We start from the raw sequence: 26,565 nt of genomic DNA, 5'->3' as shown, positions 1-26,565 counted from the left end.
TTGAAGACTGACCAGATAACCTGCCGGTTCCATCTACTGCCCAGGTGCTGTGGAAGGGGAGCTTCAAGGCCCTTTCACGCTTCCTTCTGGTGATTCTTTATCTGTTGGAAGGGGGATCATAGAATCATAGAACAGGAGGGTTGGAAGGGGCCTACAAGACCATCGAGTCCAACCCCCTGCTCAATGCAGGAATACACCCTAAAGCATCCCTGACAGATGGTTGTCCAACTGCCTCTTGAATGCCTCTAGTGTGGGAGAGCCCACAACCTCACCAGGCAACTGATTCCATTGTCATACTGCTCTAACAGTCAGGAAATTTTTCCTGATGTCCATCTGGAATCTGGCTTCCTTTAACTTGAGCCCGTTATTCCGTGTCCTGCACTCTGGGAGGGTCGAGAAGAGATCCTGGCCCTCCTCTGTGTGACAACCTTTCCAGTATTTGAAGAGTGCCATCATGTCTCACCTCAGTCTTCTGTTCTCCAGGCTAAACATGCCCAGTTCTTTCAGTTTCTCTTCATAGGGCTTTGTTTCTGATCATCCTGGTTGCCCTCCTCTGAACACACTCCAGCTTGTCTGCATCCTACCTGAAAAGTGGTGGGCAGCCCTTCATACAGAAGACCCCTTCCAATAGAGAAGGGTCCTCTAGCAAACCTCCAGATGGAGGACTGTTTGATGTAAGAGAGGACACCGGCCACCTTTCCCCCACCCCCAACATATCCATCATTACTGGAAGGAGCTTCAGACTTTGGCATGTACCGTGAACTGAACTGAATCAGGATGTGAATCCCAGATTTCCTGCCAACGTCTCAATCCAATACCCAAAACAGCACACAACGACACCCTATCCTTTTGCCATGCTCCTTCATTGCAGTGAGTCTTGCCCAGTGGATTGACCTACTTTTAAAAAACAAATATTATCGGGAAGAAGGAGTTGCCATTGAGTTGTGGATCCAAACAAATGCAGAGTGCCATTTCCTTTGCAACTGAGTAACCCCCGTCAGACTCCATGGCTGTGGGCCTGCGGGGAAATATGGTTTGCATCAGCCTTTCGCCGTGTGGCTGCCTGCAGATATCTGGGACTGCGATGCCCATCTGGAGGGCACCAGGCTGGAGAAGGCTGGCGGAAATGGTACGTGAGGTTACAGTTTGATCCTGAAAACCAGCAAATGTACATTGAAAGCAAATTGCAGCAATGGCAGGCGGGGAAAAAAGACAGGAGAGGTGAGGAGAAGCCTTGAAAGAATAGAATAGAATAGTCACAATTAGACTACTGCAATGGACTCTGTATGGGGCTGCCCTTGTGTGTGGTTCATGTTCACATAACATCTGTGTTAAAAGAACTGCACCAGCTGCCTATTAGCTACTGAGAACACGTACAAGGTTGTGTTATTATCCTATAAAGCCCTAAACAACTTGGGACCAGCTTGCCCAGCAGACAGCCTTCCCTTATATACACCCAGATGACATTTACAATCTCCAGACAAGGTCTAGTTGTCCATTCCATAAATGAATGGAATGTCACCATGAAGAACCTTGATGACGGGCCTTCTCTGTAGGGGCACCTACCGTCTGGAAAACCCTCCTGCATGCGGTTTGGGAGATGGAAAATGTAGTATCCTTTAAATGCCTCCCAAAAACATATCTTTCCACACAGCCTTTCCTTGGGCTGTAAGTGCTGCTGGGTTTTATTTCAGTTTTACGTGGTACTTTTCAACTTTTACAAGTTTTATATAGTGTCTTGTCAGGTTGTATCTCATGGTTTTAATTGGGAACTGCCCAGGGAGCCTCAGTTACTGGGTAGTATAAAAATAGAATAAATAAATAGAATAGTAATTGCAATAGCAATTGCCATTGTAATTGAAATTAACATGGAATAGACTAGAATTGCAATTTAATTGAGCTGAATTGAAATAGAACCGTATCAAAGGCAGGCAGGGTGGAAAGACCAGAGAGGCGAGGAGGAGGAGGAGGAGGAGGAGGAGGACTTGGCCGTGATGCGTTGTTAACTTAGGCAGGCAGCCAGGATCCAGCAATATTTCTGCAGGGGGTGCAGCCACTGGCTCATATTACACATAATATAAATATAACTAAACGTATTGGAAATCCCCGAACACACACACAAAAAGCTGTGTCTTGTGACAATTAAAAAAATCAAACAATGCGCGCGCACGCACACACACACACACACACACACACCGGGCCGGTGATTAATGTTTAACCAGGCAGCGGTATAAAAAGTGCTTCCTCTGCTTGGCCTGGCAACACAGGGGCTGCTCAGCTGCCCGAGAGAGAGAGAGAGACACGGAATTCTTTGGCCTGGTTTAAGGAAGGGCAGAGCAGGAGCCGACCAGCAGCCCCCTGGCAAGCGATGGGTGCCTGCCTTTGCCCCTCGGATGGTAAGAAGGCTGGGAGGTTTCAGGAAGATTTCTGGCTGAAAATGCCAATGCACGTGAGGGCGGTTGTGGGGGGGCGGGCGGAGGCAGCCGGCTTGACAGCCAAGGCCAGGTGCGGCAAGGTGCAGCCAGGCTTCGGGCTGGTATCATGGAAGGGGACTGAAGGGCTGCTTCTGTTTCCCAGGAGGGCTGCTGAGCCACAAAACCTCTGCTGAAAGGCCTTGTCTGAGGGCTCGGGTTGTGTGCCAGGAAAGAGCCCTGGAACGGGTCGCTTGGTTTCCAGGGAGCAGCGCTAAAGTGAAATGTGAACAAGTGTATCTCTGAGCATGCCCAGAGTGCCTTTCCCTCAGCACTGGTGAACTGCAGCAGTGCACAATTAACATTTGGAATTAACCGCCACACTCACAGAATGTAAGGCAAGACTGGGCAGATTTAAAGGAGGAGCGGGGAGAGAAGGTCTATCGAGGAATACTAGCCAATGATAGTTAAAGTGGAGCCTCTGTGTTTGAAGGTAGTCTACCACTGAATTCCAGATGTTGGCCGGGGGGGGCGCAACACCAGGGGGAGGTCGGTTGCCTTCATACCCTCCATGTTGAGCTCCCCAGAGGCGTTGGCATTGAATGCTGGGCTGCGTGGAACTTGGCTTGTCCCTACAAGGTGATTTCTGTGTTTGTACACACCAGGATTAGGCAATCGGTGGCCTGTTGTTGTTGGGACTCCAGCTCCCAGCATCCTTGGCTATTGCCCATGCTGGCTGGCGCAAAAGGGCATTGGAGCACAAGGGCAGCTTAAGCCCACCCACCGACCCCATGTACAGAGGATAAGATAGATTCACAGTCCATCCAAGGCTATGAAGCATGCTAGCTAAATAGAGCAGCCTTCCCCAGGCAGCATGACCAAGAGCTGGGGATGATGGGAAATGAAGTCCCAACACATCTGGAGGGCAACAGATTAGGGAAGGCTGAAACAGAGCCTCTCCAGACACCAGATGTTGGCAACAGCTGCCTGGCCACTGCTAGCCTCCGTTGATCTGGCGGGCGTCAGTGCTCTTTAGCCCAGAGGTGGGAACCGTGGTGTGGACCTCCAGCGGCTGGCAGGCTGCAGCCAGGGCCGGCCCTCTCATGACACAGGTGGAGGCACGCCACTCCCGGCTCCTCTCGCACCGTGGCATTTGCGGCAGCAAGAGAGCGACTGGCGGGGCTCTGTGGAGCAGCCCCCCACCCCGGCCCTCTGTTTCCCACACATCACGTCCCTCAGCCCCTTGACTTTGTGCTGCTGCCACAGCTGGAAGAAACAGTCATGGGGCAATGGCCGACTGAGCTCTCACAAGAGCCCCACAGATGGCAGGACGGAGGGGGGGTGTATTCTCACCTCAAGTGGCGCGAGACCTTGGCCAGGGCCTGACTCCAACTCCCATTAGCCCCAGCCCATACAGTGAAGGATAGTGGGAGATGCAGTCCAACAACAACTGGAGGGCCACGTGGTCCCCACCCACGACTTATCGTGCGTTGCAACGATGACGTGTGGGTGTGTTAAGAGGTTGCGGTGTATTGCCGGAACCCTTGCTGTGATTCAAAAATTTCCAGGCAGCCTTTTCTATTCAGTAAAGGACAGGGCCGCCCGGCACCCGTCCACTCCTCCACTGATCTCTTCTCTTTGAATGGCCGACAAAGCTTTGTTTATTTTCTACGTGAAACTCTTTGGGTCTGGCATAACACAGAAGGTAGGTCTGGCAGATCTCTGGCTGATGTGCACTAGATTGCAGCAAGGATTTCAGAATCTCAGCCATTTAACTATCAAGCTCCACTGTCTGCATCTCCACAGAGTAGAGCCCCATGGAAGCTTATCGCCTGAGCAAGGAACAGGAACACATGAAGTAGGCAGGGGAGGCTGGTGGCTCCAAGGTCAGTGGGGCAGTGAATCCGCTCCGGGTTTCAGTCAGGACCATTCAGAGCTGTAGAGGAGCCATCCAAGGTAACTTTAAAGGATGCCCGCTTTGTGTTTCAGTCAGAACCAGACAGAACTCTAATGGAGCTGTCCAAAGAGCCTCACTGCCCCACCGACATCGGAGCCAGCAGCCTCCACGGCATTTAACAACCACAGCAAAAAATGACTCCCTTCATTTGCCGTAAATTATACTTCTAAAAGGAAGAAAACTCGGGGTTACCAGTAGTGGATTTTTGTCCGAAAGGACTGTAAGATCCATTCTGCTCTGCTACTGAAAACAAATCCCTGGGCTCAGGATTCTTTAATTTGAAGAGTGTGCTTTTGGTACAAGGCTCTGGTTGCTGAATTTTGGGGTCCCAGAATGATAATGATTTTTAAAAAGCTCAAAGTCCATCCTACAAGCCTGAAGTCTGCCTCCCCCTGTGGTGAACATAAGTGTAGCATGGGGGGTCTGGAAACAAAGCCCTATGAGGAGAGATTGAAAGAACTGGGCAAGTTGAGCCTGGAGAAGAGAAGATTGAGGGGAGACATGAGAGCACTCTTCCAAGACTTAAAAGGTTGTCACACAGAGGAGGGCCAGGATCTCTCCTCGATCCTCCCAGAGTGCAGGACATGGAATAATGGGCTCAAGTTACGGGAAACTAGAATTCGGCTGGATGTCAGGAAAAACTTCCTGATTGTTAGAGCAGTACGGCAATGGAACCAGTTACCTAAGGAGGTGGTGGGCTCTCCCACACTAGAGGCATTCAAGATGAGCTAAACAGCCCTCTGTCAGGTATGCTTTAAGGTGGATTCCTACACTGAACAGGGGGTTGGGCTAGATGGCCTTATAAGCCCCTTCCAACTCTCCTGTTCTATCATTCTATGATTCTATAGTCCTACCCAACCTGATGCCTGAGAGATGTGTTTGACTGCAACCCCCACCTCTCCCAACAGCCATGATGGCATTTGCAGCCCAACGCATCTGTCAGTCACCTGGTCGGGGAAGGTTGGGAGCAGCTAAGAGCAGGCGGCTCTGTTTTAGCCCAGAAGTCTCTGGATGGGACCTTCCCTCCAGCATGAGGTGGTCTTCCGTCGCCACTTGACCTCCAAGCAATCCCACTGGCCTTCCTTGTCAGGCTGGATCCATGTGACGCACATGGAATGAACATGAAAAGGAAAGCCAGATCCATACTAGGCGCTGCTTCGCTGCGTCTTTCCCACGTCTTTCCTGAATGACTGAAAAGTGTGAGAGAGAGCAGATAAGGACCCTGGCAGAGGGAAGGCAACCCCCAGTGGAGGCTGGAGGCTCTGATATCTGTGGAGAAGTGAATCCGTTCCAGGTTTCAGTCAGAACTCTAAAGGATAGCTCCTGTGGCGTTCTGGCTGAAACCTGGAGCAGATTTACCACCCCACTGACATGAGAACCACCAACCTCCACTGAGGACCACTTGCGTTCCTTCATGGGCAAGAGAAAGACATGCATCAGACCCGGGCGGGGGCGGGGGGCGGGGTTGTCATGTTTCCCTACCATCGCTTTGCCTCCTGCTCCTGTCCCACAGCAAGCAACAATCACGTGGCCCATTCAGTGGGTGTTTTTATCACACTGTTTCTCCTGCACAGAGCAGGAAATGGTGGCAAGTTTCATCACAGCCAAAAGAATCGGATTTTCTGGGTCTTATTTTTGTGTGTGTGATGGAAAAACAAGCAGAAGGAGCTGGTTGGCATCGTGAAAAGGGCCCGTGAAAATCCATGAGGGGCCAGTAAGGAGGGTGCAATAAACCCCTTGCCTGATGATGCTCAAAGAACTGAGCTCAGTTTCAGAAGAAGAAGAAGAAGAAGAAGGGCTTCCGAGGCTCTTCCATTTCCCACCCCATCATTTCAGCTGGAAGAGGGAAGTTCCCTTCAGCTCTCTCCGACCCTTGCTGTCCCCCTTCCCCAGGGAAATTCCAGGGTGTCCTGTTTCCAGCTCTGTGCCGCTAAGGCCTCCATCTGCTCCAATTGTGCCTTCTTCACCGGGACAGTTCCTCTGCCTAGCAAATCGCTCTTCCTGCTTTGGCCTTCGGGGAATATGCATGTGTGTATTGCTGCTAGAGTAGGGTGACCAACTGTCAGGATTTCCCTGGATTTGTCCTGGTTTTTGTTCTTTCCATGGTGTCAGGGGGGATTTTCTATAATTTTCAATAATGTCCTGGAATGACACACCTTCCTCTTTAAGGCTGCCATTAGCATGGCAGGAGGGAGTGACATGCTTTCTTGAGGCACATCATTCCCCCACCCCGAGCTCCAATTGAGGTCTTAAAGGGGAAAGTGGGTCATTCGTGGACGTTATAGAAAAGGCCCCAATTGGAGTGGATGGTGGTGGTGCAGAATGAAATCCTTTCCCCTCCACTCCAATTGGGTTCTTTAAGGTGGCGGGGGAATAACGTACTTTCTGCAGGACTCAGAAAGCTGCTTCCCCACACACACACTAGGTGTCCTCTTTTTTGGTTTCCCAAATATGGTCACCCTATGCTAGAGGTTCTGGGATCAACTTTGTTTTTTGACCAAAACCCCCAAGATCCACCAACTAGAGCCTGATGCAAAAGACGCAACACTTGAAGCCCAGGAATTCTGAGCGCAGGAATTTGTTTGGGAGTAGCAGAAGAGAACACAGCTTGTAATTTTGCATTGCTGCTGTTTTTATCTGGTTGAACTTTTATATTGTATTTTATGGTATGGTTTTATACTGTTGTTTTATACTTTGAATGCTTTTAATTTCTGTGAACCACCCAGAGAGCTTCAGCTATTGGGCGGTATAGAAATGTAATAAATAAATAAATAAATAAATAAATAAATAATAAATGAATACAGGCCAGACCACGTGTGGCTTTTCCCCAAACTTTATTCATTTCAGCAACATAGTTTAGGGGAGTGGAGGGGAGTGGATATAATTTTGTTGCTGCCACTGTTCAGCAATTGGGAGTCAGGAATTCCTGTTGATTGAATGCAAAAACACCCAAATATCTACCAGTAAATCCAGATCTGCTTTCTGCCCACCCCAACTCTAGAATATAATTCTCTGCACTGTGGTGGATGGATGCAGCTCGTCCCTAGCAGGCACACAGCATTAAATTTGCTTTATGCTAGATTGGACTATTTAATTCTCCATCTAGCCTGGAATTGTCTCCAGAAACCTTCTGTAAGCTGTTGGTATGGAACCTCTATTCTTCCTAGCCAGTATGGCCAATGGTTAGGAATGATGGGCACTGCAGTCCAAGACATCTGGAGCCCCCCAGGTTTGGGGAAAACTGGTCTACGGTGACTGCAAGTGTAAAGCAGGTGCTCTGCCACTGGGCTGTGACCCCTCCTCCTCTAACCACAAAGGCACGTTGGAATTCATAGCCTGCCGTTGCAAACCCTGGCAGCAGCTGCTGAGTTATCTTTTGCAGCGTCGATAACATATTGGCCGCATTGATAAGCCAGACTTTTTTAGGACCTACTATAAGAATAAACAGCTACTGCAATAAAGTAACTGTCGACTCTTTAAATGACAATAAAATAACCGTCAACTCTTTAAATAACAATAAAATAACCGTCAACTCCTTAAATTACTTCCAGGGTGTGGGAGTGGGTTGGTGGAATGAAACAAAGACCCAAGTTTGCATGTAACAGCAGCAAGTTATGAACTGATTAATTAACCCACGTTTTGCAAGGGCCATGTGCCACCACCACCACTTTGAATACCCCAATTGAAGGTTATTTTGTGGCATGCGAACCCAGACTTTGGTTAATCGTGGGTTAAACAAACCATAGTTAGCCTGTCTTCAGGCCAATCAGAAGGTGCATATTCAAAATGACAGTGGTACATAACCCAGTAAATTGTGGGTTAATTAGCCCACAATTTGCCACTGTTACAAATGGACCCAAAGGCTGTCTTCTTTGGCCAAATAGTGCATAGCACATTGTGAAGCATTCTTTAGCTCTCTTTATTTCATCTTGACATCTCAGTCCCTGAAGGGGCTGTGGACAATTGGACTGGATCCTGCTTTCCCAGCCAGGAGATACCGGAGAGAGGAAAGCAAGAACCCCAAGCACAGGCACAGGAGGTTCTGAAGTCAGTGGAGCAGTGAATGTGCTCTAGATCTCAGCCAGAACTCTGAAGGAACTCTCCAAACTGCGATCTCCTTTAGAGTTCTGACTGGTTCTGGATGAAACCCAGAGCGGACATCGGAGCCACCAGCCTGTGCTGTCCACAGCTCTTTCTTCTTCAGTCTACACAAATAACGACTGGGAGAAAGATGTTCCTGAACTCTGCAGCAGCTTCAGATTACAAGGGGAAGCTGCCCGTGCTTCTCTGCACACGGAAAGCTAGATCCGGGGAGGAGGATTCCAGCCTCTTTCTGACATGCTAGTTTCCTCTGTGGGGCATTTCCCCTGCCCCGCCTCTCTAGTGTCGCCGGACTGAGTCTTAAAGAGGGGAATGCGAGAGATTGGAGGAGAGCAAGCATTTATTTGCTTTTGTTTTCCTTTTCTTCAATGGTTTTAATTGAAACGAAAGTGGAAGCCACGCCACGTGAGGGCCCTCCACATCCACGCCTGGCTCCAACTCAAATATTGATTGCAGCCAAGAGCAAACTTGGTTTTGCAACTCCTTGGAGCGAATCTCCTTCCAGAGTTAATTCAGTGTTTATTGGGTTGGTGTTCATTATTTACAATCCCACCCAAGGCTCTTTTCCCATGCATATTAACTCCCCCTTATCTATTTGGAATTATTAACTGAAATAAAGCTCCCAAGGAATCTTGCCAACCGGTGAGGAAATCTTTGCCACCGGCAGAGGCAACGCAACGCTTCTGGCTTGTGCAGGTGCAAGGCCTTTGGCTGGCCCCAGCAGCCGCGGCAGCCTGGTCGTGGGACGGTGCTAAATGCCCCAAGATCCCACACCAGGGCAGGATCTACACTACTGCTTATAACTGTTTATTATGGTTATGACAACTGTTCAGGCCCAGGACACATTCCATATACCATTTTCATAACGTTTTTAAAGTGTTATATCCTGCTTGGTGTAGATCGGGCCAAAGTCTTAGAGTGACTCTGGGATTGCGCCCAGTGAGGTCCACGGCATCTCCTGCAGTCCCAGAACACGTCCTCCTGGACCCGGAGGCTGCATGGTAGAGCCCCTGCTTTGGATGCAGAAAGTGCCGGGTCTGACACTCAGCATCTCCAGGTGAGGCAGGAAAAACTCCTGCCTGAAAACTGGAGAGCTGCTGCCAGTCAGTGTTGACAATACTGGGCTAGGTGGACCAAGGGTCTTCCTATGTTCCTGTGACCACAAATGGCTTCACGGGCATCCCTGAAACAATTGGCTCACCTCTAAATGGACCACTTGGGTGGCTTGTACAGCCCTCTGGACAGTCATGGGGGATTGGGGAAGCTGCCTTATGCTGAAAGGGGCCTACAAGGCCATCGAGTCCAACCCCCTGCTCAATGCAGGAATCCACTTTAAAGCATTCCTGACAGAGGGCTGTCCAGCTGCCTCTTGAAGGCCTCTAGTGTGGGAGAGCCCACCACCTCCCTACGGAACTGGTTCCATTGTTGTACTGCTCTAAGAGGAAGTTTTCTTGGTGTCCAGCTGGAATCTGGCTTCCTGTAACTTGAGCCCCTTATTCCGTGTCCTGCATTCTGGCATGATCAAAAGAGATCTTGGCCTTCCTCTGTGTGACAAACTTTCAAGCCTCCCCTCAGTCTTCTCAAGGATAAATATGCCCACAGTCTCTCCTCATAGGGCTTTGTTTCCAGACCCCTGATCATCCTGGTTGCCTTCCTCTGAACCCCCTCCAGCTTGTCTGCGTCCTTCTTGAAGTGTGGTGCCCAGAACTGGATGCAATACTCAAGATGAGGCCTAACCAGGGCCGAATCCACTGGCTTCCAGTCTGTTTCCGGGCACAATTCAAAGTGCTGGTTTTGACCTATAAAGCTCTATATGGTTCGGGTCCAGGTTATTTGAAAGAACGTATTCTCCCCTATGAGCCTGCCCGTACTTTGAGATCTTCTGGAGAGGCCCTTCTTTTAGTCCCACCTTCTTCACAGGCACGCTTGGTGGGAACATGGGAGAGGGCCTTCTCGTTGGCTGCTCCGGTGCTCTGGAACTCTCTTCCTGGGGAAGCTAGGCTGGCTCCCTCCTTGATGGGCTTTCGGAAGCAGGCTAAAACTTTCTTGTTCAAGCAGGCCTTTGGAGAGTAATCCAGCCCTCCATCTATGTTAATGTTTTATAATTTTGTTGTGTATTTTTTTTTAATTGTTTATGGTTTTGTTTCCCTCCCCCCCCCCCATGTATATTTTAAACTTTGTAAGGCCGCCTTGAGGCCCAGCATTGGGCAAAAGGCGGGATACAAATAAATATAATAATAATAATAATAATAACCAGTACCTCATGCAATTTGGAAGCTGCAACATTCGTCTATCTAGCCCAGCATTGCAGGCCCAGAGCCAGAAACTGTATGCAGAGGGAACTTAAGCCTGGGGTCTACAACATGAGCACCTGCATTTGCTGCTCCCCAGCCTCCCTGCACCTCCTGGTTTCAGTTTTATTTCATCATCATCATCATCATCATCATCATCATCATCATCATTAATTTTACATGGTCCACTGCCAGGCTGCAAAGGGAAGTCCTGCCCTCCAGCACAATCCTTATTTGAGTTCTTAGATGTTAGAAATTGAATGTAAATGTCACAAACCGTCTATAAGGAAACGGGAGCCAGATCTACAATGGGAGAACCCCCGAAGAAGTTTGGCCTCTTTTTTAAAAAAATGTTTTAAAAGGGATTCCCGTTCACAGTTGGTGAGTTGGGACACACTGGAAATTGCTACAGAGTAGCCATGAAAGGAAGCCCTGGACATCAAGGCCGGTGCTACCATAGAGACCACTCAGGCGGCCGCCTAGAGCGCCAAGCTAAGAGGGGTGCTGGGCGCAGTGCAGCACTCACGCGCTTTGGCTGTGAGCCGGCCCGAGGATTCAACTGGGCCTGGGCAGGTGAGATGGTGCCCAGCGCCCATCCAGCCGAAGCAAAGCCAGGGACGCTAGGGTGGGGGCGGCAGCTCCACGTTCGGACTTCGTGGAGCCGCCCCCCCACCCCAGCGTCCCTGGCTTCGCTTTGGCTGGACGGGCGTGAGGCACGGTCTCGCCCGCCGAAGCGAAGCCAGGGACGCTGGGGTGGGGGGTGGGCGGCTCCACGTTTGGACTTCCGGAACGTGAATGGGGTGCATGGGGTCCTTGAGTGAATGCATGTGTCCATGTGTGTGTTTGTTTGGAGCGAGTGATGCTGAGTGTGTGTGTGTGCACACGTGTGTGAGCTGGGGATGATTTGGAGGTGATATTCCTATTAAATAATGCATTTTAGACCCATAGACGTTCCTTTCCAATTTGTTTGCTATAATTGGCATGACGTATTTCTTGCACTTTAAAATAAATTTAACGGTTTCAAGTTTTGTGCTTCTTATTTTTTCCAGGAAACATCTGTTCTTAAAAATCAAAGTTGGCATTTTTTGGGTGGTGGTGGTGGGGAAAGTAGTTCACCTTGCCTAGGGCACAAAATAGTCTGGCACCGGCTCTGCTGGACATGAGCAGATATGTACAAATTGGATGAAAAAATGCTAATTTTGCTATAAACTAGTAATTTGGGGTGTGGAGTGGGAATGGTAGTTGAAGTTCTAGCAGAAATATTAAGCATACAATTACTGTGAGATCTATTGCTATGCTTACGTTGTACAATATGGAATCCCTGAAATATTGTATGAATTGGCACTAAATTGATTAGATGGCTTTACCTGGTAGTAAACCCCATTGAACTCAATGGCATTTACTTCTGAGGCGTAGGACTGGCGCTGCAAATTTCCATGAGAGTGAGCTTTGCTGGATCGTGGAATGTACTGTTACATCAAAACAAGAAGGGTTATAAAAATTATGGGAGGATTTGTTTTTTGGCTTGCTGACAGTTTCCTAAATATTTTAGGTTAAATGCAGAACATTAACCTGAGAGGTATGGAGTCCAATCGTAGCAGATATAACGACTCCGTTTTTTGCAACTGATATACTTTGGCACAGTTGAATTTAGTGTAACAAATCTGAAATATTTATGTTCTTATACCCTGTACATAAAACTGCAATACGTACAAGGAAGTTTTTCTTTCTGTCTTTTGTAAACGGTATGTCTAGTTGTTTTGACCACTCCATCGGAAAGTGCAAACACCCAGATAAAAATGGAAAAGATAAGCACCTCGTTTGGTGCGTATCACTGTCGATTCTCATGGTCCAGCTACTTTCATTTTTGTATTCAGGGGGAGTCGTCTAGGGCGTGATCCATGCAAAGTAAACCAAATCAATAGGGTGACCATATGAAAAGGAGGACTCTAGTAGAGTGACCAGATACAAAAAGGGGCAGGGCTCCTGCAGCTTTAACTGTTGTGATGAAGAGGGCCTTTCAGGAGGTGCTGCATGCATACAAGTGACACCTGCAGAAATTCCCTTTTCTCTACAACTGTAAAAGATACAGGAGCCCTGTCCTCCTTTCCTGCCCACCCTACATTAGTAGTCTCACAACGCTGAGTGCTGCTAACAGCTACATCTAGTGGTGGTGATCCCATATTTTGTGGGTTCCTGAGCAACAGGGGTTGGTTCCTCCCCAACAGAACAAGCAAGGACCGTGTACCATTAGATATAGACTTCAGCATCCTGAGAATCACAGCTTTCTATCTCCTTCTTTAAAAGGAAGTTTCCAGCCCTTTTAATTGTAGGCATGAACAACACTTTTCTGAATCGATATGAAGGAAGCGACTCGAGGGGCTTTTGTGAGGAGGGGGTTGCACGCTGAGCTCCACCTTCTTCTCCTTCACCATTTATATTATTCATGGTGGGTCTTGTTTCTCCCTCAGGCCCAGATGACGCTAGCGAACCACCCTACGGGCCCCTGTTCTTCCACCCTTACATCAAAGGGTCCCAGATCATTCTGGACGAGTCTCACTGCATCGCCAGCAGAGTGGCCACTTTCCATGATGGCATCGTCTTCTCCAACCGGCCCATTGAGCCCTATGAGAAGGTGACCATGAAAATCTTAAAGGAAGAAGGCAACTGGCACGGTGGCTTGCGGGTGGGCTTCACCTGGGAGGACCCTTCCCTCATTGACCCCAGCGAGCTGCCTCCGTATGCTTGCCCAAACCTGATCATACGAGGGAAGAGTCGTGCTGGGGTCTTACCGGACGAGTACGGAGCAGAAGGCACCGTCGTCAGCTTCTGGGTGGACAGCCAAGGCTGCGTTTTCTGCAGCATCAACCAGGAGTCGGAAGGTTCCTTGCTTTTAGATGGTGTCTCAGTCACATCGCCACTCTGGGCCATTGTGGACATCTATGGAAGGACCAAAGCAGTCCAGCTCCTGGGTAAGCAACTGACGCATCAAACTGGCCTATTTGCTGGTGCAACGTGAGGCTTTGGGGGGTGGGGGGATTCCTGGCCAGCTTTTTTCAGAATGTGGATAGGGAGACCTTTTTCTTCCTCTCTCATAATACTAGAATCCAATGGGGTCAACCCAGGAAGCTGATCGATGGGAGATTCAGGACAAATAAAAGGAAATACTTCTTCACACAGCACATACTTCAACTATGGAATTCACTTCCACAAATGTAGTGATGGCCACCAATTTGGATGGCTTTAAAAGGGTGTGGGTGGATAAATTCCTGGAGGAGAAGGCTATCAATGGCTACTAGTCCTGATGGCTCTGTGCTACCTCCAGTATCTGGGCAGTATGATTTGTGCACCAGCTGCTGGGGAACTTGGGCGGGAGGGTGCTGCTGCACCATGTCCTGCTTGTGGGTCCCTAGTTGACAGCTGGTTGGCCACTGTGTGAACAGAGTGCTGGACTAGATGGAGCCTCAGTCGCATCCAGCAGGGCTCTTCTTATGTTCTTCTGGTCAGGGGTCTGTCTGCCCTGGGAGACCAACCCAACTCAGAGAAGCTGTTCAGAGCTGGATCCTGCCTCTGTCATAGTAGGCTCAAGGGGCTGCCCCAGCTCCCTCCCTCAACACAGCTTCTGCTCAGCGCCAGGCCATCTAGATGGAGGGTCAAGTTCATACATTACATTTTTCAAGGGGTCATCTCAAAATCTGAAGCAGAGGTATGGAATCTTTGGGGGCCTGTAGGTACATTTGGCAATTTGAGAAACTGTCCTGGGCACCACCACAAAATGGCTGCCCTGGGAGGCGTGGCTAGTCACAAAGGACAAGGAGCCTGCCCAAAGACTGAGTGCAAGGCAGAGACCTCTGACAGCAGTTGCTTTTTTTCTTTCTCGCCACCTTTTTCTTGACGGTGGGGTGCATTGCAGAGGAAGGCATATTTTTTCTGCTGTCCACCATCATCATTTCCTAAGTATGTCTCTGAGACCCACGTGTGGCCCTGAGGCATTCATTTTCTCCCTCTTCCCTCCCCATACACTTTTCCTTGTGCGTCATGTCTTTTTTTAGAATGTAAGCCTGAGGGTAGGGACTGTCTTCTTTATTGATACATTGTAAGCCGCTCTGAGAGCCTTTTGGCTGAGGTGCGGGATAAAAATACTCTAAATAAATAAATAAATAAACTAGAGGCCCTCACTTTGCTTTGAAGCAATCCCAGCTGCTGATAAGAACATTTCTTAATTTTAAAAAGAAACTCTGGGAGAAGTAGGGCACCACGGTGGGCACCAAGAAAGGGGGGCACCATGGTGCCCATGGGCGCCATGTTGCCTACCCCTGACCTAAAGCATGGATGCAGCAAGTCCAGGCTTGCCAATGGGAGGGATCGCACAGTTCTGTTCATCAGGGAGCTAAATGGTCTACCGCTCCGTCGTGAGTGTACAACTACTGGCACATTGGGGGTTGCTGGTGTTCAACGGGCAAAATGGCCCTTTCAGGCTATTAAGATTGTTGAGATGTGGTATCCTGAACTCTCGCTTGTCCCCACTCCAGATCCCACGAGCCTCTCCACAAATGCTGACAAGCTCCACCTGCTGATGTGGACACTAGATTTGCGGAGCGGTAAGTACCTACAGTACAGTTGCCATTCACTTCTATAGGGAAGAGTAAAGCCCTAGAAGATGTTGCTGTACGGAGTGCAAACCAAAACTCCCCGCCACCCCTGACACTGGCGCGAGTGTGCGTGTGTGTGCATGCGAGTGTATCTGCAAAGCACAGGTGTGGGTGCATCTTCTATGTGCAGAGCACACCATTGCAACATCCTTGTATATCTTTGCAAAATACAAGGGGCTCATCTACACCAAGCAGATATTCCGTTATGAAAGCGGTATATAAAAGGCAGGAGCCACACGACGGCTTTATAGCGGTATAGAAGTGCACTGACACCTGTTAGGGCCCATTGACACCGACCATAGACTGCTTTCGTACCACTTTCATAGTGCTATGTCCTGCTTGGTGGAGATGTGTCAATGGGCCCCAACAGTTGTCAGTGCACTTCAGTGCCACTATAAAGCAGTTGTGTGGCTCCTGCCTTTTATATACCGCTTTCATACCCCTTTCACAGTGGAATATCCTGCTTGGTGTAGATGAGCCCAAGCTCTCCTTCCAGCTCCCTGCACCATCAATCGTCTTTCTTTCTTTCTTTCTTTCTTTCTTTCTTTCTTTCTTTCATTTTTATACTGCCCCATAGCCAAAGCTCTCTGGGCAGTTCGCAACATTTAAAAATTATGACTGCCATTTTGCTAGTCCTTAAGCAATAGTATATATTGTGGCTGCTTTACAAACATCGGAATATGCCTTATAGTGAATCAGACCCTGGGTCCATCTAGTATTGTCAACACGGACTGGCAGCAGCCCCCCAGGGCATCAGGCAGGACTTTTTCCCAGCCCCACCTGGAGTTGCCGGAGATTGAACACTCTGGAACGCTCTTCCAGAACATTTGAGAACTACAAGTTCAACCGCAGCTTTTAAAGCTCAGCTAAAAACTTTTCTTTTTCCTAAAGCTTTTAAAACTTGATTTTGTTCTGACTTTATACTGTTAGTTTTACTCTACCCAGTGCCTGTTTACCCTACCCCGTGCCTCTTTGCATTCTCTTTATTATGGTTTTATTAGAATGTAAGCCTATGCGGCAGGGTCCTGCTATTTACTGTTTTACTCTGTACAGCACCATGTACATTGATGGTGCTATATAAATAAATAAATAAATAAATAAATAATAATAATAATAATTGAACCTGGGACCTCTACCGCTGAGCTCCAGCTTGTCTCGTGCTCCACCAGTAGCACTGAGCATGTGCTCTAGCACTGAGCTACGAACCCCGAGCACTGTGCATGGGCTTGTCCCCACGATGTTACAGAACCTGGCAGCTGATGAGAGACGGGAAGAGGCTTAATAGTCCTTCACGGCTGGGAATAGTGGAAGGAGCAAAGGTAGCGTAGAAGTTGTGTTGATTTCGGAGGTGGCTTGCGGTTTTTCTAAATAGACAGCCATCACCAAGGCTCCATGATTGTCTCCCGCTATTATTATTATTATTATTATTATTATTATTATTATTATTATTATTTATTGCATTTTTATACCGCCCAACAGCCAAAGCTCCTTGGGCGGTTCACAAAAAACATTACAAAAGAGCAGCGTTAGCTGCGAGGGATTGGAGTTGCAATCCAAAACATCTGGAGAGCACTGGATTGGGGAAGGTTGCTCTAAAGCAATGGTTCCCAAACTTTTTCAGGTAACCACCCCCTTGGTCCCACAAACTCATGCCCAGTGCCCCCTGCGTACGGCCCCTTTAAATGGGAAGCACCTGCCTCAGGCTTGCCGAGGGAGGGAGGGAAAAGAGAGCGAACGCCTCTGTTTTGCAGCCGGCGTGGCAGGGCACACCAAGCAGGGTATGGCTCTTCATTAGCGTTTTGGTGCTTTTGAAACGTCTCAATTCACCGTTAAAAGGACTCTTCTTAAACAGTATTAATACATGTGGGGATTCTTCCCCTATATGGCTTGGGACCAAACTACCTTCTCCCATAAAAATGTCCCTGGGTTTTAAGACCTTCTGGAGAGGCGCTTCTCGGAAAATACCACCTCGAGTGCCCTCCTGCCACCTCTTTGCCTCTTAGCGCCACCCTGCTGCCCCTTTGCCTCTTAACGCCCCCTTATGCAATCTCACCGCCCCCAAGGGGGCAGTACCGCCCACTTTGGGAACCACTGCTTTAAAGTCTACCCTTAGAACTTCCAGTCAGATGGAGAATTGGGGTTGAGCTCACCCACAATGGAGGCTGATGGCTCTGATGTCAGTGGGGTGGTGAATCCGCTCCGGGTTTCAGCCAGAACCAATCAGAGTCTAAAGGAGCTATCCAGAACCTTGGATAGCTCCTCTAGACTCTGGTTCTGGCTGAAACCCGGAGCGGATTCACTGCCCCACTGACATCGAAGCCCCCAGGCTCCACTCCCCACCTATCCTCTCTTTTGTATCACTATTCCTGAGCCCTGGCCTACGAAGGAGTCATGAGATGGTGATGGAGAAGTCTTTGGTCTGATGTCGCTTATTTCTGCACCTTTCATGCGTAATATTTCTGCCCCTCCAGAGTCCCCCTGCCAGCATTTGCAGAACCTGCCTGAGGAACGCACCGGTGACGACTGTGCTATATGCTTTGGCTACAAGGCCAACACGATGATGCTTCCGTGCTCTCATGCCAGCTTCTGCTCCTGCTGCTCCTTGAAGATACTCAAGACCAGCGGCAGATGCCCGTTGTGTCGGCAGAAGGTGAAGAGACTCCTTCACATCTCGGTTTTGGCTGAGAGAGAGAGCCCGGACGTCTGGTTGGAAGATGGAAAACATATCCAGCTCCCTCGGTGACAAAGCGCAGCCCCTCCTGATGCTCTGGAAAGGAGCTGATCTTGACAGGAACACGCAGCAACCAGAAAGCTGGAGGAAGCAGAGCGGACTTCAAGGCGATGCAAGCTACAAAGGGCTCTGCGTGTACTGAGAGTGAACGAAACGGGCTGGTTGCGAGAGATCTCCTAGGGCCAGCCTCCCAGGAAATCAGCCTCCAGGAAATGAGAGCGGGGAGAAGCATGTAAAACTCTCCACTTCATAAAAAGAGACTTTTTCAAAGCAGAGCATCAGGGTGGTGGAGCTAGAAGGGCAACTTCTAGAAGAGCCACTTGAGAGCCAGTGTGGTGCAGTGGTTAGGGTGTTGCACTGGGACTCGGGAGATCTGGGTTCTAGTCCCACTCGGCCATGAAGCTCACTGGGTGACTTCAGGCCAGTGACTGATTCTTAACCTAATCCACCTCACAGGGTTGCTGTTGTGAGGATAAAATGGAGGAGGATCAGGTAGACTGCCTTGGGCTCCAGGGAAGGCAGGAGGGATATAAACGTGACAAATAAAAAAAACATCAATATTCAATATTAGGACTGAAACAAGGTAGGGGAAGCAAGGCTTGGCTTATTTGTGAAGTTGTCCTTCGAGAGAGTCACCGTCCAAATAGGCAGGGCAGAACAGAGGTAGCCTTTCCTTTGGGGTGGGGTGGGGTGGGGTGGGTGGGAGAACAGCCCTGTAAATAAATACATTTATTAAGGGAAAGAACAATTGAAACCCAGGAGGGGGGAAATCAGGAGGGGAGGGGGCAATAGGAATAAGCATAAGAAATGACTTTAGCAGGAGAACAACAAAACCTCGGAATTCTCCTAAGCCTCGGACCCAAAGGCACAAGAAACCTGCGGTCCTTCCTGCTATTCTGTGGAACGGGAAATCCCCTTGCAGGAAGAGTCCCGAAACCCAGCCGTCCAAGTCAGGAGACAGGCAGATGATTTCCTGTCATTTGCTGGGATGAGATCATAGAATCATAGAATAGCAGAGTTGGAAGGGGCCTACAAGGCCATCGAGTCCAACCCCCTGCTCAATGCAGGAATCCACCCTAAAGCATCCCTGACAGATGGTTGTCCAGCTGCCTCTTGAAGGCCTCTAGTGTGGGAGGGCCCACAACTTCCCTAGGTCACTGATTCCATTGTCGTACTGCTCTAACAGTCAGGAAGATCAGTCAAACGAGTTCAATCTCAGCAGGGGTTGAGGTTTAACGCACCATGTTGAGAATAAAGAGTCTTATGTCACCTTAAGATAGATAGATAGATAGATAGATAGATAGATAGATAGATAGATAGATAGATAGATATTGTATATAGTGGTGTAAGGCTTATTACTCAAGATCTACCAGACCGATTTTGCTCGTTTTTGTTTTAAGCTGAAGCTTAAGCAGTGTAGAAATGCGGAAAATTTCAAAGGAGTTCAAAGCTTGAGCTTTAATAGCAATTAATTTTCTCCGCATCAAATGGGCAGGGCATCCCCTCTGCCAGTGGACAACCCTGCTGAGCCAATCAATGTGGCACAAAGGCGGTCCCTGGCCGTAGCTGCATGGTTAGTCTGCCACCATCAGCGGAGAGGGGGAAGGAGACAGAGAGGGGGCAATTGGGGGGTGTGAGGGAGAGGAGGGGCCGGGCCACATGCACATTTTAGAGGGGAGGATTCACTATGCATGAGACACATTTGCATTTTTGCATTATTCAAGAGCCCCTTCTGTGGTGAAGGGATTGAGGGGCAGAAAAGTGTGGAAGGAGCAGTGCCACTCAGTGCCCGTGGCGACATTGGCTTTATGTTAGTATGTGGATAGAAAGATAGGTAGACAGATGGAGATAGAGTTATGTGGCACAAACTTTTGTGGCCTGCAGTCTAGTTTATCAGCTGTGAAACGTTATCTTGTTGAGTGGGATGGAATTCAACAAAGAGGTCAGGAGGAAACGAAATGCAGGAGTGATCACTTTATTACCGTAACGGTGCCCGTTCACAAAACCCTGACTGGGTAATAACTCAGCCATCCTTGCATCCGTGGGCTGTTTAACTGATTGGCCTTGTTTGAGAGCGGAAAATCCTGGATGAACTGTAGTTCAGCTATTTTGTGCTGAAATCGGTTTTTGTTCCATCATGGCCGGCGACAGCGTGTCCGCGGAGGCTGAAATATTTCCCCACTGGGCTTTTGAATATTGCCAGTGGCACAAGACTATTCCTTGCTTTTGCTGCAACAGGCTACCTCAGCGAAAATGACCACAGCAACAATGGCTGTGCCTATAGGCTGCCAACTCTTTTTTCTGGGCCTGCTTTTGTGCTTTTAACAGCAGTATGACTGCAGGTGAAGTTTCATTTACTAACTTGAAAAGAAATAATGGGTGAGACTTTAACTGCTGAATTTCTGCGTCAGTGTGCTCTTAAATGTGGAAGCCCAGGACCAGCAAAAACACTGACAATCCTACATTCCCTGTAATGTTCTTAATCTTATTTTAATTGCTTTTTTTGTATCATATTGATGAAACTTGCCTTTAGTAAACAGGAAATCAATGTATTCAGTTACAATGAATCATTTATTTTTTTAATTCTTAATTTTAGCTGTTACTATTTAGCTGATTCTGGTGGTCTCTGTTGTTTTGTTGTAGTGTACATTAAAATAAAATATTTAAAAACCACAAAATCTCCTACCCAAGTTTATTGTGTGATCCAGACTTTTAGTATAATGGGGAAACTGTTGGGGACAGGGAGAACAGTCCTCTATCCTCTCTCTGCAAAATTCATTTTAAGCACTTCTATTATCCCATGCACACACAACCTTTTTTTTTCTGAAGTAGAAAGCCTCCAATGTTTCATCTATCCCTTCTGGGAAAGGGCCATAGACTCATACAATTGTAGAGTTGGAAGGGGCCTATAAGGCCATCGAGTCCAACCCCCTGCTGATTGCAGGAAGCCACCTTAAAGCATCCCTGACAGATGGTTGTCCAGCTACCTCTTGAATGTCTCTAGCATGGGAGAGCACACAACCTCCCTAGGTTATTGATTCCATTGTCATACTGCTCTAACAGTCAGGAAGTTTTTCCTGATGTCCAGCCGGAATCTGGCTTCCTGTCACTTGAGCCCATTATTCTGTGTCCTGCACTCTGGGAGGATCGAGAAGAGATCCTGGCCCTCCTCTGTGTGACAACCTTTCAAGTATTTGAAGAGTGCCATCATGTCTCCCCTCAATCTTCTCTTCTCCAGGCTAAACATGCCCACATTGCCCAGTTCTTTCAGTCTCTCTTCATAGGGCTTTGTTTCCACACCCTGATCATCCTTGATGCCCTCCTCTGAACGCCCTCCAGCTTGTCTGCATCCTTCTTGAAGTGTGGTACCCAGAACTGGATGCAATACTCAAGATAAGGCCTAACCAATGCCAAATAGAGGGGAACTAGTATCTTGCACGATTTAGAAGCTATGCCACTATTAATGCAGCCCATTCGCTTTTTTTTAAAGCCACATCACACTGTCCATGACTGGAAAAGGACTGGCGTGATGTGGTCTCGTTGGCCAGCCCCTGTTAGTAAACATACTGCCCTGTTTTGTACCAGTTGAAGTTTCCGGACCGTTTTCAAAGGCAGCCCCACGTATAACGCATTGCAGTAATCCAAACGAGAGGTTATCAGAGCATGGATCACTGTAGCTAGGCTATCTCTGTCCAGATAAGGGCGCAGTTGGTATATCAGCCTAAGCTGATAAAAGGTTCTCTTTGCCACTGAGTTCACCTGTGCCTCAAGTGACAGTTCTGGATCCAAGAGCACCCCCAAACTACGGACCCAATCCTTTAGGGAGAGTGCAACCCCGTCCAGGAGAGGGCAAACATCACCTTGCTGGACAGATGAACCACCCGCTAACAGTACCTCCGGCTTGTCTGGAGTTTCAGTTTATTAGCCCTCATCCAGTCCATTACCGTGCCCAGGCACTGGTTCAGAACAGCCACTGCCTCACCTGGGTTTGATGAAAAGGAAAGGTAGAGAAATATGCTTTCCCTAACTGACCAGTTTTATTATTTATTTATAATATTTATATACCGCTCCATAACTAAAATATTAATTTTATTGGTATAATTTGAATTGAAAGATTTCAGTTCTGTATTTTGATTTTGTCCTTTTTTATTGTTCAACACTCAGGAATTTTATTAAATATTGAGTGGCATCTAAATCTTGCAAACAAAATAAAATAAAAAAGAGGAAGCTAATATTGTTAAAATACTTATATAAAACTAAGCAGAGTAAAAGATGAAAAAACAAGGCCCAAACGAAAGCAATCAGGCCTCATTACTAATGGTAGCCCGTTCATCACAATGGTGGCAGCAGCACGTCTGAAAATCTTTCAGTAGAGCCTTCCCGGACCTGGAGCTACAGGTCCCTCTGGGGATGATGGAAGTTGTAGTATAATACAGCTGTCTGACCTCTTCCTGAATGCACCTTTGAGGGCCAGGCAGCAGGGCGAAGGCAAGGTGAAGCTGCAGGTGGGAGAATTCGTCTGATGCACCCAAGGCCCAAAAACTTTTCCTGAAACGAATAGGAGCTATGCAAAAGAGTTTACTGTGCTGTTGTTTACATCCTGCTCATTTCAATAAGGCTCACAAAAACTTGCCAAAGAACTTGCTTTTTATTTATTTATTTATTTATTTATTTATTTATTACATTTTTATACCACCCAATAGCTGAAGCTCTCTGAGCGATTTACAATAACTAATAAACCATAATGACTATTAAACCATATATAAATCTGGAAAAAGTTAGATTTGGCTTGAGCAAACCGGACATGGGCAATTGTGTTGATCATTCGTGATCTCACATTCCCCAGGTAATAGTTACGCTTTTATTTTGACATTGTCTTTATTTCGTGCCATCACTTAAAATTTCCTTCCTGCTTGCAGTAGCCATGATAATCAGTCCTGGAAATCACTGGGATTTGCCAAATAGGCCTCCGGCTCTAAAGGAAAACCATGAACCACCCAAGGTCTTGTAAAGCTTACGAGATGCAGTACCAAGATAAGCAGAAAGCATGATGAGCAAACCATTTAAAATGAGATCACAAAGACTGATGGAATTTTTTTTCCCTAGGACAGTAGGATGATCACATTGAACCTTACTCATGACAATTGCATTCGAATGCAGCCAAGTACCAAAATGAATGGAAAATTTCCACTCCCCTCTCCTCCCTCCCCACCATCACCCTGGCTTTGGCCCATTTTTTCCCCTGCTTCCACATAGCTCAAAGTTAACACAATCTGCTTTTGCAGTAATGATTCTACAGAGTCAGAAATACAAAGAACAAGCAGTAATGACACATTAAAGCACATCCTCCCGTGAAGAATTATTATAGCCTTAATTACAGTCACAAGAGTTGAACATTGTTCAGTCCCGAGTCCAAGAGGCATAACAGGAAGCATCGATTTTAACTACAGCAGATGAGATAAAGGTGGGGAAAACCCCTTTGCGGGTAGAATTATTAGGCAAAAGGGCTGTGAACAGGCACAATGCGATCAGATTATCATAGCTGTGACACAGAAATCAGCTCTTTGTAAGACTCCGAGAACGCTAATCAGAGCAAAAGTGAGTCACTACGGAGAAAAACAAGACCCAAATGTAGATAAACCCATACACCGAGGTCGTCTTCCCCAACATGGCGCCCTGCAGATGTGTGATCTGCAATTCCCAGCGCCCTTCAGCCAGCATGTCTAGTTCAGCAGGTTGAATACTGTGCTAAGGTCACCAGAGTTGCACAACTTATTTTTCTTATACTTCCGGGGTGGGAAACTATTTGGGAGTGAGCAACGGCCACGGGTGTGTCCCATGCCCCCCCGGATGCTCTTCTGCCTCTGGCCAAAGGGTTCCTCCAGCTGGGAACCTGGCTTTGCTCCTTTCAGCCTCACCTGGATCCAGGTAGCTTTCTTGGGGTGGAGAACTGGTTTTTTAAAAAAATGTTTTTAGATATATGTTGTCCATATGTCAGCTGTCCGTTTATGTTCTTAGGGAAATGGTTGTTGAGTTTGTATAATGTATTTTTAATGCTTTTTAATCTTTGTGAACCACCTAGAGAACTTTGGGTATGGGCCAGTGTATAGTATTATACCTAGCTGATATACTATTTCTTCGATTGTAAGACACACTCTAATTTCAGTACCACCAACAGAAAAAAAAACCCTAAGACACACCCGCGATTCTAAGACGCACCCCGTTTTTAGAGATGTTTATATGGGGGGGGAAGTGTGTCTTAGTATTGAAGAAATACAGTATTCGGCATTGCTCAGGCCCCCTAAGATATATGTCTGTGAGGTAATTATCTTAAAGTAGTAGGCCACTGCTAGGCCTGTGAGCTAACTTAAACGAATTAAATTTTTATTTTCCGCCCCTCTCACCCCCACAACAACCCCACAAGGTAGGCCAGCGTTAGGCCTGAGGTAACTTTAAAACAAATTAAATTTCTTTCTCTCTCTCTCACCCCCGACACAGCTCTCCATGGCCTGCTTGACCACCTTCTGTTCGGTGCTCTTGGCGGGTGCCAGGAAGCCTCCGAGGGTGGCCAGGTGGGAGACAGCTGGAGCGCGGGCCTTCTTAGTTGTGGCACCCTGCTGATGGATTTCTTTTTCCCAGGCAGGCTTGCCTAGTAATTGCATTAATGGCTTTCCAGTGCCAAGTGAATATTTCTTTTCCCAAGGTCTTTTGACTTGAGATTTTTTATGCTGCTTACCCCCACCCACCCCCCCAGCCCCGTCATAGCTAAACCACAACATTCCAAGAGAGATGCAGGAATTACTGAATAAAGTTTATGATTTTTATGTAAAAGCCTGACTTTACCATTGAAAGAGAAGAGTGGGCGGACAAATGACTGATAGCTGAGGCTAGAATGGAATGGTGGGCGATGTGAGGGGCAGCTGGGGAAAGGAGGACAGACAGTGAGAGGTCAGGAAAGTGGGAACGGAGTTAGGATTGAGGGCGAGGGGCCTGGTTTGCTAACCCAGACTTTATTTAAAATCAGGCCTCTACGGGCCAACGCTACACCTCCCAGCATGCCTTTAGTGGCCCACAAGTGCCTGCACCTGCTGATAGGCGGTTCCCTCTTCTTGTTGCTGATGCCGCTCCTCGATAAAAGTGTCAAGGAGGGGAGGTCAGCGCCTGGTAGTGGTCATGCCCAGCGCCAGCCAATCCTGCTGGGCCTGCCTGGGCCTGCGCGTCTCACCCACCAAGTGCTCCATCAGGAGCCTGTACTGCTGGGCACTCCCCCACCCCTTCGTCAGGTCTGTTTCTGGGCATGCACAGAGTGCCTCCCCTCCCTCCCTCCCTCGAGCAAAGGCTGTGCGCTTGCTTCCTCCAGATTCTGAGAAGACAGCGATATCAAGACGGAGAGCCTTTGAGCATGTTTGGCCCCTCAAAGTCACGCTATTGTTATCTAGTTCCGATTTTAAAACCACAGAGGGCAGGAGGAGGCACTGCGAATGGATGCAGCCCATTGTTTCCGTTTACGAGGAATTGGGTTGACGGCTCAAGATCAACCTTAGGAGTTGGGGTTGTGAAAGACACACAGCAGCAGCCCACCCATGCACTCACAACGGCTGCCAAGGGCCAGTAAGTCTGGCCTCCCACCCAAGGCATGCTGGGAGTTGTAGGTATAAGCCTTGGTTTTTATTAAATAATGTAAAAACACTTAAAACCCAAAATTCTGTTTTTTTATTATTATTTTGGTACATTGTACAGCCAGACCGATCAGCATGCCAAATTACAAGTTTCCAACTTAACTGGAAGTGGGTAAACATTTCCGGACATACATTGCACACACATACTACCTGCTTTATAGGTAAAGATTTTTACCTATAAAAATGGAGAGAAGCTAGACCCTGATCAAGGTGTTGGCTGGAAGAACCCACCAGGCAGCAACTTGGTTGAGGGAGCTTCGCCTGCCCTGAGCGTTATTCCATTGGGGAGGACGCAGAACAGGCAAAACTAGATGGGAGAGGAAACTCCATGATCAGGAATAACAAGGCAGGCTCCCCTCCCAGCTAGCCGACAAGGGGTTGGGGCTTAAGGGAGGGGGCTCAAGGTACCGTATTTCTTCGATTGTAAGACGCCATCAATTGTAAGATGCACACTAATTTCAGTACCACCAACAGAAAAAAAGCTTTGATTCGAAGAAGAATCGCACCTGCGATTCTAAGACGCACCCCGTTTTTAGAGATGTTTATATGGGGGGGAAGTGCATCTTAGAATCGAAGAAATACGGTACTTGATAAATACTGCGGCATAAATCACAAAGTAGCACACTCACGTCGATGGGGGTTGAACTGGAAAGACTTGGGAAGTGCCATCTCCAACTCCCAATAGCTAGAAAACCCACGCCTGGAAATCATATCTTACTCAGCAAAACATCGCACTCACCTCA

General features: G+C 48.0%; 1 protein-coding gene across 1 annotated transcript; it reads left to right on the top strand.

Moving 5' to 3' along the window:
• Positions 1 to 2,279: 2,279 nt before the first annotated feature.
• Positions 2,280 to 18,765, top strand: NEURL3 (neuralized E3 ubiquitin protein ligase 3). Its single transcript, XM_063139164.1, has 4 exons — positions 2,280 to 2,396; positions 13,232 to 13,732; positions 15,293 to 15,361; positions 17,884 to 18,765. Exons 1-4 carry the CDS (start codon positions 2,369 to 2,371, stop codon positions 18,153 to 18,155), a joined length of 870 nt encoding a protein of 289 aa, XP_062995234.1. The 5' UTR covers positions 2,280 to 2,368; the 3' UTR covers positions 18,156 to 18,765.
• Positions 18,766 to 26,565: the final 7,800 nt, after the last annotated feature.

Source organism: Elgaria multicarinata, chromosome 12 (genome assembly GCF_023053635.1).
Source record: "Elgaria multicarinata webbii isolate HBS135686 ecotype San Diego chromosome 12, rElgMul1.1.pri, whole genome shotgun sequence".
Classification (NCBI taxonomy): Eukaryota; Metazoa; Chordata; class Lepidosauria; order Squamata; family Anguidae; genus Elgaria; species Elgaria multicarinata.
This window is presented reverse-complemented; position numbering and strand designations above follow the sequence as displayed.